General features: G+C 45.7%; 1 protein-coding gene across 3 annotated transcripts in view; it reads right to left on the reverse strand.

The window, feature by feature from the left end:
* Positions 1–18092, reverse strand: part of LOC119780656 (phosphodiesterase 4D interacting protein) — a 109504-nt gene that overhangs the window by 44703 nt on the left and 46709 nt on the right. For all 3 annotated transcript variants that reach the window (XM_038280765.1, XM_038280764.1, XM_038280766.1), the window contains exons 4-8: positions 17517–17627; positions 15815–15891; positions 6786–6909; positions 6522–6673; positions 5583–5697 (exon numbers count right to left, since the gene is read on the reverse strand). In XM_038280765.1, coding sequence (XP_038136693.1) covers positions 5583–5697; positions 6522–6673; positions 6786–6909; positions 15815–15891; positions 17517–17627 — 579 coding nt within the window. The remainder of the gene's footprint in view (positions 1–5582; positions 5698–6521; positions 6674–6785; positions 6910–15814; positions 15892–17516; positions 17628–18092) is intronic.

An 18092-nucleotide genomic window follows, 5' to 3' on the forward strand; every position in this document is an offset into this window, starting at 1 on the left:
TCTGATTGGCCTGATGATCTGATTGGTCTGATGATCTTATTGGTCTGATGTTCTGATTGGCCTGATGATCTGATTGGCCTGATGATCTGATTGGCCTGATGATCTGATTGGCCTGATGATCTGATTGGTCTGATTGGCCTGATGATCTGATTGGTCTGATTGATCTGATTGGCCTGATGATCTGATTGGTCTGATGATCTGATTGGCCTGATGATCTGATTAGTCTGATGATCTGATTGGCCTGATGATCTTATTGGTCTGATGATCTTATTGGTCTGATTGGCCTGATGATCTGATTGGCCTGATGATCTGATTGGTCTGATGATCTGATTGGCCTGATGATCTTATTGGTCTGATGATCTTATTGGTCTGATTGGCCTGATGATCTGATTGGCCTGATGATCTGATTGGTCTGATGATCTGATTGGCCTGATGATCTGATTGGCCTGATGATCTGATTGGCCTGATGATCTGATTGGCCTGATGATCTGATTAGTCTGATGATCGGATTGGCCTGATGATCTTATTGGTCTGATGATCTTATTGGTCTGATTGGCCTGATGATCTGATTGGCCTGATGATCTGATTGGTCTGATGATCTGATTGGCCTGATGATCTGATTGGCCTGATGATCTGATTAGTCTGATGATCTGATTGGCCTGATGATCTTTTTGGTCTGGTGATCTTATTGGTCTGATTGGCCTGATGATCTGATTGGCCTGATGATCTGATTGGTCTGATGATCTGATTGGCCTGATGATCTGATTGGTCTGATTGGCCTGATGATCTGATTGGCCTGATGATCTGATTGGTCTGATGATCTTATTGGTCTGATGTTCTGATTGGCCTGATGATCTGATTGGTCTGATGATCTGATTGGTCTGATTGGCCTGATGATCTGATTGGTCTGATGATCTGATTGGCCTGATGATCTGATTGGCCTGATGATCTGATTGGTCTGATGATCTTATTGGTCTGATGTTCTGATTGGCCTGATGATCTGATTGGCCTGATGATCTGATTGGCCTGATGATCTGATTGGCCTGATGATCTGATTGGTCTGATTGGCCTGATGATCTGATTGGTCTGATTGGCCTGATGATCTGATTGGTCTGATGATCTGATTGGCCTGATGATCTGATTAGTCTGATGATCTGATTGGCCTGATGATCTTATTGGTCTGATGATCTTATTGGTCTGATTGGCCTGATGATCTGATTGGCCTGATGATCTGATTAGTCTGATGATCTGATTGGCCTGATGATCTTATTGGTCTGATGATCTTATTGGTCTGATTGGCCTGATGATCTGATTGGCCTGATGATCTGATTGGTCTGATGATCTGATTGGTCTGATGATCTGATTGGCCTGATGATCTGATTGGTCTGATGATCTTATTGGTCTGATGTTCTGATTGGCCTGATGATCTGATTGGTCTGATGATCTGATTGGTCTGATTGGCCTGATGATCTGATTGGTCTGATGATCTGATTGGCCTGATGATCTGATTGGCCTGATGATCTGATTGGTCTGATGATCTTATTGGTCTGATGTTCTGATTGGCCTGATGATCAGATTGGCCTGATGATCTGATTGGCCTGATGATCTGATCGGCCTGATGATCTGATTGGTCTGATTGGCCTGATGATCTGATTGGTCTGATTGGTCTGATTGGCCTGATGATCTGATTGGTCTGATGATCTGATTGGCCTGATGATCTGATTAGTCTGATGATCTGATTGGCGTGATGATCTTATTGGTCTGATGATCTTATTGGTCTGATTGGCCTGATGATCTGATTGGCCTGATGATCTGATTGGTCTGATTGGCCTGATGATCTGATTGGTCTGATTGGTCTGATTGGCCTGATGATCTGATTGGTCTGATGATCTGATTGGTCTGATTGGTCTGATTGGCCTGATGATCTGATCGGCCTGATGATCTGATTGGTCTGATTGGCCTGATGATCTGATTGGTCTGATTGGTCTGATTGGTCTGATGATCTGATTGGCCTAATGATCTGATTAGTCTGATGATCTGATTGGCGTGATGATCTTATTGGTCTGATGATCTTATTGGTCTGATTGGCCTGATGATCTGATTGGCCTGATGATCTGATTGGTCTGATGATCTGATTGGCCTGATGATCTGATTGGCCTGATGATCTGATTAGTCTGATGATCATCTGATTAGTCTGATGATCTGATTGGCCTGATGATCTGATTGGCCTGATGATCTGATTAGTCTGATGATCTGATTGGCCTGATGATCTTATTGGTCTGATGATCTTATTGGTCTGATTGGCCTGATGATCTGATTGGCCTGATGATCTGATTGGTTTGATGATCTCAGTAATGTTATTGGTCAGATGATCTGTATGGTAAAGGCCCTTGGAGTGACCCGTGTTGTGAAACGGCTCTATAGAAACAAACTGAATTCAATAATTTTAACTTTATTGGATCTTTTAAGGTTTTAGATTCTCGTTGTTTTTTTATTTCATCCTATTAAGTTTTTTGACAGTTTTACATCTTGGTCTTCATCTAAAAGCTTTCTAACAGAGCAGAGGTTCAACCTCTATGAACTAATAGGACCTGAGCCATTGCTGACCCAATGAATCATTCCTCCTGGAACAGTCCACCTTTAGCCTAGAGCAGCCCGTCCTGTTTCCATAAAGCCTCATTTGTTTCAGTGTGAACGGAGCAAACAGGTTCTGGTTGTTTCCAAACCGTCCATCCACTCCCTGGTAGTCCAGAATGAGTTCATGCGTTTCCCGGGGCGACCTGTCAGCTCAGACCAAACCTACATGAATAACGGCTGATTTCACCGCCTCACGGAGAAATGAGACGTCCATCCGTCTTGTTTTATCACAGCCTGCAGGATGTATTGTTGATAAAACTGCTCCAAAGTGTGATTCGTTTTCCACCCCACCAAACACATGGACCACCACAGGACTCCCCCTGGATCCACATTTGTCACCTTCCCCAGCCTCTGTGGACTCTCCAGCAAACATCCATCGTCTGGAACGAGGCTCGCAATCAAAGATCAATTAATCCTAATCAGAGGAAAGTGCCAAACACAGCTGACTGACGGCAGCCAGAGTTTATTTTCCTCAGAGGAGCAGGAACACAACAGAGCGACAGCTGATGGAGACAGAGGAGGCGTCTCCACTGTTAAACATTTGACAGGGAGACAACGGCCTCCTTCTCCTGCTCAGAGAGCCCAACATTGTTCAGAGCAAAGCCTCACATGATAGTAATTAGAAACAAATAAACTGTGACCTGAATGGAAGAATGCATCAGCTTATTTTTTGTTGCAAACAAAGGTTTGTAATAAAGGACAAAGGTGTCTTTTATAATCAACAGATTAGAACACGTGTCAGCATGAAGAGACAGTAAAAAAAAAACAGATCAAATTGGATTATTTAGATGAAAATATACAAATAAACAGAGGAAGCTAATGAAAACAGTGTTTTATCCCGGTGTACCAGCAGGTGGCAGTATAACACTCTGAAATGCAGGAATTGGTTTAACCTCTTGGACACTAGGCCTGTTTTCGAGAAATCTGCTTGAAAATAACATGCCCAAAATGAATTGAATGTATCTCAAGAACAACAGAGTTTATTTTAATTGTTTTGGTATCAAAATAAAGGCAAGACCCCAGAGAATATGTTACAGGTCTAAAAACCATCTTGGGGCGAGTGCTGAGGACCCAAATTTGGGTCCTCATGTTATGAAAAGGTTAACAACAAAACACAAGGAAAAACCAGGGAGCGGCAGAATATGAACAAACGGGTCGTAGGAGGATTCAGCAGTTCTCATTCTGTAAAAGAAGTACATAATAAAACTGTTTCCCTATTAGCCTCTTAGCTTCCTGTTAGCCAAACAGCTTGGGGAGTATTGGCCTAGTGGTTAGAGCAGGGCTCTAGAGTAGGTTGCAAGTTCCTGGTGGATCCCCACAGCCTCCACTCTGGGTTCCTGAGCCCTTAACCCCACACTGCTCCCTGGGTGCCACACAATGGCAGCCCACTGCTCCACAAGGGGATGGTTGAAATCAGAGAGTGAATTTACCCCAAGATAGCCGGATGGAGTGTCAAGAACACCGGTGAGAACCATAAAAATATCAAAAAACACTCCTTGAAGTAAAGAGAACACCTAGCAGGAGGGATGAGGAACGTCTCGACCCAGAGAAACAGGATGGATCCAGATACCCCATTTACACTACCCTTGAAAAACCGATCCATGCCGAGACCGGTCCGAGCTCGGATAAGTTAACCAGGTCGAGCTCGGTTCTGACGACCGTTTACACATAACGCTATCTCGGTTCCTCGACTCCTCGCCTCCTAGTGACGATCTGCGGTATTACTGCCAGTATTAAAGGAGGAAATCAAGCAGTTGGTGGCGGTAATGCACCAAAAGTTGTTTGCAAACCGCCATGAAACACAAGAAGAAGAAGACGAAGAAGGAGGGAATCAAGCAAATCAAAATGGCGGCGCCCGTCACATTCAGAAAGTTATGCTTGATTATTATTGCTGTACTTTGGTGTTATTATTTAAAATGCCGTTATTTAAAATGTTGCGTGGAGAAGATTTCGATTGTTGTTTATAGTTGTTCTTCTTCTTCTGTTTTGTGTTGGTTGGCAAGCATTACGGAGGGGCATTACCGCCAACTACTGGAATGGAGTGTGAATTGGGATGTGCAGCCAGACGTAGAAGGGGCGTTCTGCTCATGCGCTCTTGTTATCAGAGAACCAAGCCAGGGAAAAACCAAGCCGAGCCCACCTCTGGAACTGGTCTGCAGTTAGCTCGGTTCGGTTGTGTCTAGCTCGGTTCAGTTCAGTTTGCTTTCCATTTACACACGATAAGTTATCTCAGTTACTGAGCTCGGACTGGTCTCGGCACAGTTTTTCAAGGGTAGTGTAAATGGTGTAAGAGAACCATCAGCCTAGGTGGCCTTAGAGGAGGGTCAGCTGTAGCACCTTTTCATACCCAGAGGTAAACCTCCAAATACAGACCTGTCTTCGGTCACAATCACAGGTTCTGCTAATTTACAGGCATTCTGTGTTTAACTTCCTACAGGAAGCTGGTTGGAGAAATCTGCTCCAGTCCTGATGATTGTTGGTAATTTATGATTAACATTTTTTTGAAGATGGCAGAAAATCATTTAAACCGAATCCAATCATTTCATTAAAAATAAAGAAAAGAGGTCCGAGGACTCGACCCTGAGTCATTCCATCATTAAATGACTGAAGCACAGTTTAATTAGATCCATAAATGATTGATGAAAGGTTTTGAACAAATCATTTAAAGAGGATATTTAGTTTAATCCAATAAAGAAATCTCCCACAAAACAGATAAAAACCGTCACAACTTTTGACCTGATCACAGTAAATGTTTTTAAAATCCATTTTCCTGACAGGCTTTGAAGCTAAAATAATTAACCCATCATTACAGATTATGAGGATAAATACTTTTGCTCTTATTTCTAATAAACTTTTTTTAGATGAGTTCAATAATTTCATCCAGATATTTGAAACCCTTTAGTCTGCGGTGAAAATGTGGTTGATTTGGTCTGGGCTTTAAATACCTCGGCGTCTCGCTCTCTGTCCTTCAGCGCGGAGGAAAGATCGTGGACTTTGACCTGGAGCTCCTCCACCTGGCGATCAAGTGACTGTTTCTGCTGCATCAAGTCCTCAACCAGCCTGAAAGAGACACCATGGGGGTGTTAGTGGAGCACAGATCTGCCTCAAGGCTGTTTGCATCAAACGTTTTCTAAAACGCTGGTTATCCTCCCACAGCAGTGTGTCGCAGTGAGCTGGTCGCAGATATTTTTGAATTATGCCCAATTTTGAAGCGTGGTCTGCGCTTTGTTATTCCACGCCACAACGCAGAAGGGACAATCAGGAACTAGCTGTAGGTCTAGATACGGCTGAGGCGGTGAGGAAGTGGGGGAGAGGTTGTGTGACAATAGAGGGACACGAGGGTGAAAAAGAGCGGGGATCCAGGTGGAAAAGGGTCCCAGCGTTCTAGCGCACCTCACTCTTCTAGCTGGTCCAAATTCACGAGTCGTTTGCCACAATGGCGGTCATACAAACAAAACAAGCCGGTAAGGTAGCAAACAGGAAATACGCATAGATTTGACCAGTCAGAGGCCTCCTGTCTGCGGCACTGTCTGCGGACACCTACAATTTTGGAGAGGTGCAGCAGAGTGTTGGTGGAAGGGGCGGGGCGTATTTGCGTTCACTGCGACACACGTGCAGACGACCTTGTTTAAACCAGTATAAACCAGCCTTAAGAAGGAAGACAGACTGAACCCCATGTCTGACCAGATCTAAGATGCGCCCTGACCTACAGTCTCATTTGTGTCATCATCATCATCACACCTTCTGTCCCTATATCTCTTCTAAGGTCCTTTAGGTCTATTGGACTCTGAGGACGTTTAGTATCCAGTCGTCTTTCAGGGAACCAACAGATACTTTCAGTTGATTTTAAAGAAAACATTTTTCCACCCATCAGGATAACTCACCTGTCTCCGTCAGTCTTTGCATGGAGTCGACCAGAGTCTCCTTCCTCCTCCATTCTCTCCACCATCTGCCTCTCCAGAGCAAGGCAGCGCCGCGCCTCGGAGTCCGCCAGAGAGGCCATCCGCTGGGCCTCGTCTCGAGCAACCTCTGCCTCCTGGAAACCACAGACACACATCTGAGTCATTTCATGTTATTGTGTTGATTTCTCAGATCTGATCCAATTCGATTATCGTCCACTCTGCGATCGATCCACCAGTAAACTGTACCTTCTGCAGCAGCTGGACTTTGGCTTCCAGGATCTCCTGCATGTGTTGGATCTCCTCCTGCCGCTCCCCCAGGCGGCGCTGGAGGTCTGCTTCATTCTGATTGGACAGGACCTCCACTGTGGAGCTGTGTGGTTGCAAAAACCAGAAGAGGAACTGTGGTTTAAATGACGATGTAGAAGTATGCGAACAGCAAACAGAATCACACCGCTCAACCCGACTCTGAGGCTTCAGGTTGGAGTTTAGTCTTTATTTGAGATTTGAGCAGAATGTTTGAGGAAGTTTTACAGCTGTCATTATGCTAAACCTCATGCATATTAAAATCTGTTGGGTGGGAGATAATTCAGTGGAGGATAATTCAAGCAACAACGTCAACTGTTTCCAACAATGGCATGAAATTCTGATGACAGATGACACGGTTAACGGTAAATAGACAGTTTCTGGAGTTAGAGTTCAACAAATTATCGCCTGGAGAGCCATAAAGACAGAAGCTGGATCTTCTGCATTCAGAGTCAAGATTAGTTATTTACATCGAAACGTGGGTTCAGCCAATCTGGAATTCAAAGCTCATACACCATGGAGGCTCTCAGTGAGGTATCCTGGAGCGCAGAGATAAATCACAGGAGGGCTATGGGGTAAGATAACTGTCATTTGTTCCCTCTTGTGAATATTCTGTGGAATATAAGTTTAGAAGTTATAAATGCAAGTTACAACTTGGCAAAAATAGAAGTACAAATCACCAATGTACAGATCTACAACCCTGGCAGTGATGCCACACAGTTAAATGACCCGGGATGGGGACATCCCTACTAAAAACCAAGAGAAAAAGAAGAACTTAAAGTATTTAAAGACAAAACTGACATTATTAAGGTTCCTTGGTTTGAATCTCTGTATGTTTCACTGGAGGTAAATAAACAGCAGAAAGCAGACGATGACAAAAACAAGCAACCCTAACAGGAGTGAATCTGAGGAAGAACTCAGCCTCCCGAAGTCGTCTGCAGGGTAGAAAGTGTTTAAATGATCAGCAGGCGGGAGGTCAGCGTTTCCTCCTGACATCCATCAGCTCAGTTCTAAACTGTGGCTGCAGAGTTTATTTATGAAGCAGTAGGGCTCCTCTCAGGACTCCAGGCTGCTTTTCCAACATTTCCTCTCCTCTGAGGTCGAACCGCCGACTGTTCCGATGAGCGACAGCGATAATAACAGCGTCCTCCATTAGCCAGGCCACGCCTCCAGGGAAGCATCTGTAGGTTTTGTTTCTATCAGAGGCTTCTTTTAACCCTCAGAGGTTCCTCCATTTTGTTGTTTAGATGAAGACTTCAGTCCTCACCTTTCTAACCATTAACAGGTCCTCTGAGGCTTTAACCCCACAGGTGCCAGTTAGTGGGGTGCTGCCATTTGAGTTCATTCCTTGGTGTTTAGTTTCGTTACATCATTTTTTCTGTTCTCTGTGAATTCTACTCCCCGTTTCCCTCAGCTGCTCCAGTTATCCTCACCTGCATCCAGCTCCATTACTCTTTGGTTGATCCTCCTGTTTCTGTTTACCTGTTTAACCGCCTGATTCTCTGTTTCTGCTTCATGTCCTCTTCTCCCTGTAGTTAATCTGTATGCCTCCATTTATTATCACTAAAACTGCTCATCAAACATTCCTGCCTGTGCCTCGGTCCAGCTCCCCTTCATCACATCACATTTATCAACTGAGCTTTAGAGTGTCAGAAACTTTTAGTGTTCAGAAGGTATAAAAACTGATTATTTCCCCTCATCTTGTTCATTAGTCGGATGATTTACTTGATAAAAAAAGACATGTCAAAAGGATTTAAACAAATAACTGTGATCAAACTTCAACATTAATGTGAAGAACAGAAGTAAAAACGAATGTTGAAAGGACACCAAAACCTATGCTCATCCATCTGGTTCATTCTTTGGTTTTTCTGTTTTAAAACAAGGTCGTAAATAGAAAATGGCAAATGGCCTGTCCTTATATAGTGCTTTTTAAGTGGGGAGACTTTACCAAAGGGTTTTACATTACATTCAGTGATTCACTCTCATGCTCTGGTGGCAAACTACATTATAGCCACAGCTGCCCTGGGGCTCGCTGACAGAAGCGAGGCTGCCGTACACTGGCGCGACCCCTCTGACCACCATCAGCAGGCAATGCACATGAAGTGTTTTCATGGAGGACACAACACGGAAAGCTTGAACCGACAACCCTCCGTTTGCAGAGCAAACTCCATCTGACGCCACTGTCAAAATAAATCTATTGTTTATTTATTTTCCTGTTTTTAAAATCTAAATGCAGAATTTTTAAATTAAAATAATAAAAAATCCTCTTTGTTTACTTTTTCTTCAAGTAATCTAAATCCAAAACAACTAAATATACGACTGTTATCTTATTGTCATGATGGGTTCACAGAAAGCGACCCAAGAATGCAGAACACCACTGACGGACACAAGGATAAAAGTTTAACAGTTTTATTGATGCACAAGCACACTGAAAATACGGGTTCTGGTTCGGGGCCTGGGTTCCGGTTCGCTGGAGTCTGCGTGAGAGACAGTTCAGTTAGCGTAGCCAACAGAGGTTTGATTTCCAGACGTTTACTGATTGTACCTTGAGGGTTCTTGAGATTTACTTTGGGAGAGTCACTGTTGGTTCTGGAGATGGGTTCATCAGCAGAGTCCGTAGCTGCTTCAGCGTCTCACGTCTAATTAGAACAGACCTTGGCTTTGGGTTTCCCAGCTCTAGTCCAGAGCTGCTTGGAGGTTCTCTGTGAATCTTCAGGTTTGGCTCAGAGGGTCGGCTCGGCAGGTTAGCTCTTCCAGAGCTTTCCCAGAGGAGGCACAGGTTTCCTGGAAAATAGACACAGGGGTTAGAATCCAACCGTGAAGGCCGGATGACCATCGACCTCCAGGGCGGGTGGTGGGGAGTCGGACGGTGGGCACAGAGGGCTCGAGGAGACAGGCTTGATCTGGGACACGTGGAAGGTGGGGTGGATCCGGAGGGACTGAGGTAGCTGGAGACGGACGGCTGAAGGGTTGATGACTCGAGTGATCCTGTAGGGACCGATGAATCTGGGGGAGAGCTTTCGAGACATCGAGCCATCCCCCCTTGAGGGGGATGTCTCGAGTGGACAGCCATACCTCCTGACCTACGGCATACTCGGGGGCGGGACGTCTCCGGGCGTCGGCGAAGCGCTTAGTTGCTTCTGACGATTGGTTGAGAGAGGCAATGGTTTCCCTCCAGATCCTTTGACAACGGCGGATGTGATGGTTGACGGACTGCACCGAAATCTCTCTCTCGTCTGCGGGAAAAAGAGGTGGTTGATAGCCGAGACTGACCTGAAATGGGGATTGTCCAGTGGATGCAGATTTGAGGGAGTTATGGGCGTATTCGATCCATGGCATAAATTGGCTCCAATCCACGGGGTTGTTTGACGTAAGGCAGCGAAGGGTGGTTTCCAATTGTTGATTCATGCGTTCAGTCTGACCATTCGATTGGGGCTGGTAACCAGAGGTGAGAGAGGGTTTGCAGCCGAGAGCGGAACAGAATGCCTTCCAGACCTGGGAGATGAACTGCGGGCCTCTGTCCGAGAGGATCTCTTGGGGAATGCCGTGTAACCGAAACACATGTTTAATAAGAAGCTGGGCAGTCTGGAAGGCCGTGGGAAGTTTTCTGAGGGGAATAAGATGGCAGGACTTCGAGAAGCGGTCAACAATGGTGAATATGGTGGACATACCTAGAGAGATAGGAAGACCGGTGACGAAATCGATGGCGATATGGGACCAGGGACGCGAGGGAACAGGAAGTGGTTGAAGCAGGCCAGAAGGAGGTTGGTGTGAGGCTTTGTTACGGGCACATGTGGGGCAAGCCAACACATACTCCCTCACGTCCCTGTGGAGAGTGGGCCACCAGAAGCGTCTGGAGATGAGGGCTACTGTTCGGCTGACTCCAGGATGAGCGGAGAATTTGGCGGCATGCATCCACTGGATAAGACGGGATCTGACAGAAGATGGGACATAAGATCGATTAGACGGGCCGTTACCTGGATCGGGTTCAGTGGCCAGGGCTGAGTTGATGAGGTCAGTTATCTCCCAGTTGACCACTCCAACTGTACATGAAGCCGGAAGGATTGGTTCAGGTGTCTCGGGATGATCGACGGAGTAGAGACGAGAGAGAGAATCAGGCTTCACGTTCTTGGATCCGGGTCTGTAGGAGATGATTAAGTTAAACCGAGAAAAGAAGATTGACCACCTGGATTGGCGAGGGTTAGCTTGTTTTGTAGACTGGATGTAAGCCAGGTTCTTGTGGTCTGTCCATACAAGAACCGGGTGCTCAGCTCCCTCCAGCCAATGCCTCCATTCCTCCAGTGCCAGTTTAATGGCCAGGAGTTCTCGGTCACCCACATCATAATTTTGCTCAGCGCTGGAAAGCCTACGAGAAAAGAAAGCACAGGGGTGTATTTTCTGATCTGAGTCTAATCTCTGGGAAAGGACTGCTCCAACACCGGAATCTGAAGCATCCACCTCTAGAATAAATTGTTTGGAAGGATCAGGTTGCATGAGGACTGGAGCTCTGGAAAACAATGACTTCAATTTATCAAATGCTGCTTGAGCCTCGGGAGTCCACTGAAAGCTGCGTTTGATAGATGTCAAAGAAGTTAAAGGAAGGGCGGTCTGGCTGTAGTTTCTGATAAACCGACGATAGAAGTTAGCAAAACCCAAAAACCTTTGGAGTTGTTTGCGGTTTTCAGGAACAGGCCAGTCTAAAACTGCCTTGATCTTGTCCTCAGATGGTTTAACCTGGTCGCCCTCGAGCACAAACCCCAGAAAGGTGACTGAAGGTTGATGAAATTCGCACTTCTCGGCTTTCACGAACAGCTTGTTCTCCAGTAGTCTCTGTAAAACAAGACGGACATGTCTTTTATGTTCGTCGAGGTCCTTGGAGTAAATGAGAATGTCATCTATGTACACAAAAACAAAAACGTTGAGAAAGTCTCTTAGAACATCGTTAACGAGGGCCTGGAAGCAGGCTGGAGCATTGGTTAGTCCAAAAGGCATAACCAGGTATTCGAATTGGCCCAAGGGTGTCTTGAAGGCAGTTTTCCACTCGTCGCCTTCACGGATCCTAAGGAGATGATAGGCGTTTCTTAAATCCAGTTTAGAAAAAACAGTAGCACCCTGTACGGGCTCAAAAGCAGAGGCGAGAAGAGGCAGTGGGTATTTGTTTTTAATAGTGATCTGGTTCAAACCTCGATAGTCAATACAGGGTCTCAGGGAACCATCCTTTTTTCCTACGAAGAAGAACCCGGCGCCCAATGGAGAAGATGAAGGGCGAATTATTCCAGCAGCTAATGATTCGTTGATGTACTTCTCCATAGTTTCCCTTTCGGGCTTGGAGATGTTATACAGTCTACTGCTAGGTAAGGGAGCACCAGGTAACAGTTCAATGGCGCAATCGTATGGTCTATGTGGAGGTAGGGACGTCGCACTGACCTTACTGAATACAGGGGCGAGATCATGGTACTCAGGAGGAACTGAAGAAAGGTCAGGAGAGTCCATCTCCCCCCCACCTCTAGGAGACCCCACCAAGGGGGCAGCTGAACGCAGGCATGTTTCGTGGCATGAGATGGACCATGATTCCAGGAGACGTTTGGCCCAGTTTATGTAAGGATTATGCTTCTCCAACCATTCGAAGCCGAGCACCAGCGGGGAACATGCAGAAGGAAAAACAAAAAATGAGATAGTTTCTCGGTGGTTACCTGACAGAAGTAGCTCGAGGGGCTGAGTCTGATGGGTAACTTGATGGAGTCTTCTTCCGTCAATAGCGGAAACTCTGAGAGGCTGAGTCAGAGGAATAGTTTCAATCTGGAGTTGCTGGACGAGGTTAGAATCGATTAGGTTACATTCACAGCCTGAGTCGATGAATGCAGAGAAGGAAAGACTCTGGTTAGCACAGAAAAATGTGGCAGGCAGCAACAGTCGAGGAGATTTCTTAGAGTTTATTTGGCCCGCCAGACTCCTCAGATCCTCTGGCGAGCCCTGGCTTTTGATTTAGCCGGGCAGGCAGCAATGAAGTGACCACTCTCACCAAAGTAGATACATAGCTTGCTTAACAAACGCCTTTGTCTCTCCTCTGGGGTGAGCCTGGTGTGTCCCACCTGCATGGGTTCTACATCTCCTTCGCCCGAATGAGAGGCTTGAACGGGCAACGGTAGAGACTCGGGCTTAGGCCTCTGTACGGGCAGCTGCTCTGTAGAGGGAGAACAAACAGTCACGTTATGAGAGGCAGAATAAAGTGTACTCTGCTTCCTAGAACTGTTTCTGGCTCGTATTCTATTATCTAATCTGATGGAGAGACGAATTAACTCTTCGAGGGTAGCAGGTTCGTCCAGGGTTGCGAGTTCATCTTTAATGTGCTCGTTTAATGCCATAAAAAAGGCTCCTTTCAAGGCACTTTGGTTCCATCCGGAAGCTGCCGCTTTAACCCGGAAGTTAATCGAGAATTCAGCCACCGAAGAGTTTCCCTGCTTAAGAGTGAAAAGAGCTCTCGAATCAATAGTTTGGTCAGTTTCTTGGTTGAAAACCTGGGTAAATTCAGAAATGAAGTCAGAGTAGTAACAATTTAGACTGTCGTCAGCAGCAAATCTCGCCTGAGCCCATTCCAGGGCTCTTCCTGTTAACTGAGAGAGAATGAACGTTATCTTCTTGAGATCCGTGGAAAAACAGCCAGGGGAGTTCTGAAAAATTAACCGACATTGAAATAAAAATCCCTTGCAATCTTTCATGTTGCCAGAAAATTTTTCTGGGAGACTAGGACGGAACTCTGATGACGTCACTGCTGGTGACCTCGGCGGAGGGACAGGGCCCGGAAACGGTTGTTGAACCGACGCAGCATTAGCGCTGCTCACGTAGTTAGCATAGCCCTGAATGGCTTGATTCTGTCTTTCAATGTGGGTGTTTAACTCACGTAGAGCCAGGCCGTGTCCATGAATTTGGGCAGCCTGTTCCTCTAGACGACGGATGTAGTGATCTGCTGGGCCTTGAGTTTGGCCGCAGTGTTCTGTCATGATGGGTTCACAGAAAGCGACCCAAGAATGCAGAACACCACTGACGGACACAAGGATAAAAGTTTAACAGTTTTATTGATGCACAAGCACACTGAAAATACGGGTTCTGGTTCGGGGCCTGGGTTCCGGTTCGCTGGAGTCTGCGTGAGAGACAGTTCAGTTAGCGTAGCCAACAGAGGTTTGATTTCCAGACGTTTACTGATTGTACCTTGAGGGTTCTTGAGGTTTACTTTGGGAGAGTCACTGTTGGTTCTGGAGATGGGTTCATCAGCAGAGTCCGTAGCTGCTTCAGCGTCTCACGTCTAATTAGAACAGACCTTGGGTTTGGGTTTCCCAACTCTAGTCCAGAGCTGCTTGGAGGTTCTCTGTGAATCTTCAGGTTTGGCTCAGAGGGTCGGCTCGGCAGGTTAGCTCTTCCAGAGCTTTCACAGAGGAGGCACAGGTTTCCTGGAAAATAGACACAGGGGTTAGAATCCAAGCTGGATTCATAAGTCATAGAATTACTCTGAGGATCTAGGCTTAAGCGCTGACCAACTGGAACAACACTGCGGCGTTGAGGCAAGGTCTGAAGACAGCTTAAGTAGTGGATCCTCTGATGATCTTGACGAGCTGCAGCTGTGCAGGAGGCTCCCTCAGAGGATCCACGGCGGACTCTGCTGGAGAAAGGTGGAATTTCTCCAGCTCCCAACACTTATTTTGTAAAAGTGCCATTGCTATTCCTGTTATTGATTTGCTCGATTGGCCATAAATCAAATATAGTTTTGTCTTTAAGTAAAAAAAAAAACACAGTCACTGGAAAAACAATCTAGAAATAAGTACAAATTTCTTAAATTAAGGGTATTTACCCTTAATTTGAGTAGGTAAATCAGATAGTTTGCCAACGGAATGAGTATTTTTACTCTTGAAATAAGATAATGCAATTGTGTTTTCTTATTTTAAATGTAAATAGTCTTGTTCTGTCGGCAAAATGTCTCTTTTACCTCGTTTATCCAACAACAAATGCACTTATTATAACAAAAAATTACTTATCTAGATTTTGATTTTTTTCCAGTGAAGTAATAGAGAAGATACAGAAGAAAATATATTTATGGTTATTATAACTAAGAAGGTTAGGAGTTTAAATATTTTTTTCTAAACGTAGGGTAAGTAAGAGTGAACATCAGTGGACTTTTCCCTTCCTGCTGCTCCAGCAGATCAGAGATCAGTGGCAGCAGTCTGACCCATTTCACCATGAAGAACCAAAATATTTCAGAGTGGAATCAGTGATAAGATGAACATCAGCTGTTAGGAGGGTTTAGCTTTCAGCACCAAGAAAAAGCCTGCTATGATGTTTAGAAGTACGCTCTTACTTTGAAGTCTAGATACAGAGGAAAGACAGGAAATGCTGAACGGTTGCAATGGTAACGGTAGCTGCAAATCAGAGAGGATTTTGACGTCTTAGCAGTGAATCAGTTTAATATTAAGATAAGATGAACTGTAGGACTTCTGATGAACCAGAAGCTCAGACCAGGATTCTTGGTTCTGCCAGTCAGAAAGGGTGCAGAACAAATATTTGATTATTATTCTTTTTTTTTATCTACATGCTTTGATTTTTTTAAGTGGATTATTGATGCTACGAGCCCCATAGAAAATATGCATAAAAGCAAAACAAAGAAATGTGATGCTGCCTGAAAGGTTTCATTAGGATGACATTTCTCGCTGCTGATGGAGCTGCAGGGTTCCTGTTCTCAGCACTAAGCTGCCACCAGTCCTTCTGCGCAGTAACGTCTGGTTAGATTTCATATAGATTTGGAAGGTCTAAAGAACCGACTCTCTGCCTGTTCAGTTGCTGGTCCTGTCAGCCCAGCTGTCTCACCAACAGGTGCTGCAGCTGAAATAGATCCAGCTCTGCAGCAGGAGCTGGTTTTAACCTCCTGGTTTCTGGCAGCTGCTCTACAGGTTCTGGAGATGTAAAGCGGGTCAGAGACTCACAGCGTTTGGTCCAGAAGCTCCTGCTTCTCTTGAAGGTCTTTCTTCAAACTCTCCACTTCAACCTTCAGCTCGATGTTCTGCAGGAGGAACATGAAGAACAATGAGAAGCTGCAGAACGGAGTTCCTCTGATCAATCCTGTACAGAGCAGTGATTATTATGGGATGTTAAAGGTTTTTCCCATGAAATTATTTCCAGGTGTTTTATTGCTTCATGTTTAATCTAAACTGACATACCTGAGATGATTCTCAGCTTTAAGGTTCGTTCTGAAGGGTCATAATTTTAGGATTAGATACAGTAAACTTTTTTCAAATTATCATAACAGACCAATAAACATAATTTTATAATAAGCACCCTTTATCTTGGCATATTAGCTCCAAAATAATCCATCCATCCATTTTTTTCCACCTATCCGGGGCCGTGTCGCGGAGGCAGCGGTCTAAGCAAAGATGCCCAGACTTCTCAATCTCCACACACCTCCTCCAGCTGCTCTGGGGGGAGCCTGAGGCGACACCAGGCGAGCTCAGAGACATAGAGACAAAGTCCCTCCAGCGTGTCCTGGGACTTTCACGAGGCCTCCTCCCAACTGGACATGCCTAGAACACCTCCTGAGGGAGGCGACCAGGAAGCATACTAAAATAATCAGGAAATGTTAGTCTCCTCTGTCTTTTAACCAACGTCTGGATTAGATCCAATCATCCAATCAGCAGGTTGGCCTCTACAGCAGAGGACAGGATCATTGCCCTGCTGGGTCCAAACCAGAGCTGCAGCTCCATCAGTTTGCATCAGAACAGGTTCAGTTCCTAGGTTTAAATGGTTCTGTTCAATGCAGCATCGCCACCAGTGCAGTGCTTGATTAATAGTGGCAGCAGGTGGTGGGAGAAAACCCTCAACAATCGACTGATTTTCTGCAGGATGCAGCAGAAAGGAGGGCAGTAGAACTGCTGCAGCAAAGAGTGGGATAGAGGTTTTCTCCTCTAACAGTTCAGGAACAGTTTGGTGCTGATCTGTTGATCTCTAGTGTGTTTGAGATCTGATAAAGATCAGAACCCAGGAACACATGGAGAATCCAACAGACTGAGGCCTAACGTTGTTTTTTCTTTATACTGCATCGCTCAGGGCCGAGCAAATGGATCTCAGACCCAAAAGATAAAACCAGAGCAGAGTCAACACCAGCTTCTCTTGCTCACGTTTCAGTTGGGTTTGTTGTTCTAAAGATAGGCTGAAGGGATCAGGCACCTGCTCCGCCTGGAACCGACAGCATCCAGCAGCACCTCCGCTTTTAGAATTTGGCTCCGTTTGCTGCAACAAACCCGACTGAACCGGTCCACTGCTCACGTGCAGGTCTGCTGCTGCAGAACCCGGATCTCCTTCATTGTCTGTCTGCAGATGGTTTCTGGCACGCACAGATAGGAGCACAGTGCTGCACCGTAAAACTGCTTAAAGAACAGAAATCATGCAGAGCGTGTAGCGGCCTGCTAGGCAGACAGAGCTGGTCTCTGGGCTGGAGACCTTAGAGGCCGTTCTACTGGACCAGAATCCACTGCGGCTGCCTTTCACAAACATGTCTAACAAGCTGCAGATTGGTTATTTTTATTGCTACAGTTTGCAGACACAGCCAGGATCATGCAGAATCCTTTAGAGATGCACTGAGGTCATGCAAACACTGATCTTCATCACTCCTGTCTAGTTTCCTCTACTCACCGTCTTGTGCACCTCATCGCTGCTCTCCTCAAACTTCTGTTGGATCTTCTCCTCCAGGAAGTAGATCCGCAGCTTCAGGCTGAAGTTCTCCTTCTTCAGGTCGTTCAGGTGCTGCGAGATGGTGCGATAACCCCGAAACCCAGAGTTAGACATGATGAGAGGGACTGCAGGGGGCTCTGCAGTCCCCATCTGAAGCAGCATGACACGTAAAGCAATCACAGTATCCTGATAAAACTCCTCTGAAAAGCGCTTCAGCTGAGCTAAATGAAGCAGACGTGAGCTTCCTCTGGGTGGGCTGTGGGAGTGGGGGGGTCAGGGTGGCACACAGGCAGGCGGGGGCTGGGAGGGGGCAACAACATGTTTCTTTTTTTACCAGTAGAGAGACATGCCAAGAATCTGAGACAGGAGAGGGTGCTGGAGACAAACACAAGAGCCGAGCTGCTGCAAAGCATCTGAATGTCCCACTAGACATTCACTTCAGGAACTTTATTTTTATCCTTATAAACCCATTAAACTATTTGGAATAAATTAAAACTGCAAAACTATAATAAAAAAACAAGTAAACAAACAGTCGAC

Source organism: Cyprinodon tularosa, unplaced genomic scaffold (assembly GCF_016077235.1).
Source record: "Cyprinodon tularosa strain WSP-4 unplaced genomic scaffold, ASM1607723v1 ctg164, whole genome shotgun sequence".
NCBI classification, from domain to species: Eukaryota; Metazoa; Chordata; class Actinopteri; order Cyprinodontiformes; family Cyprinodontidae; genus Cyprinodon; species Cyprinodon tularosa.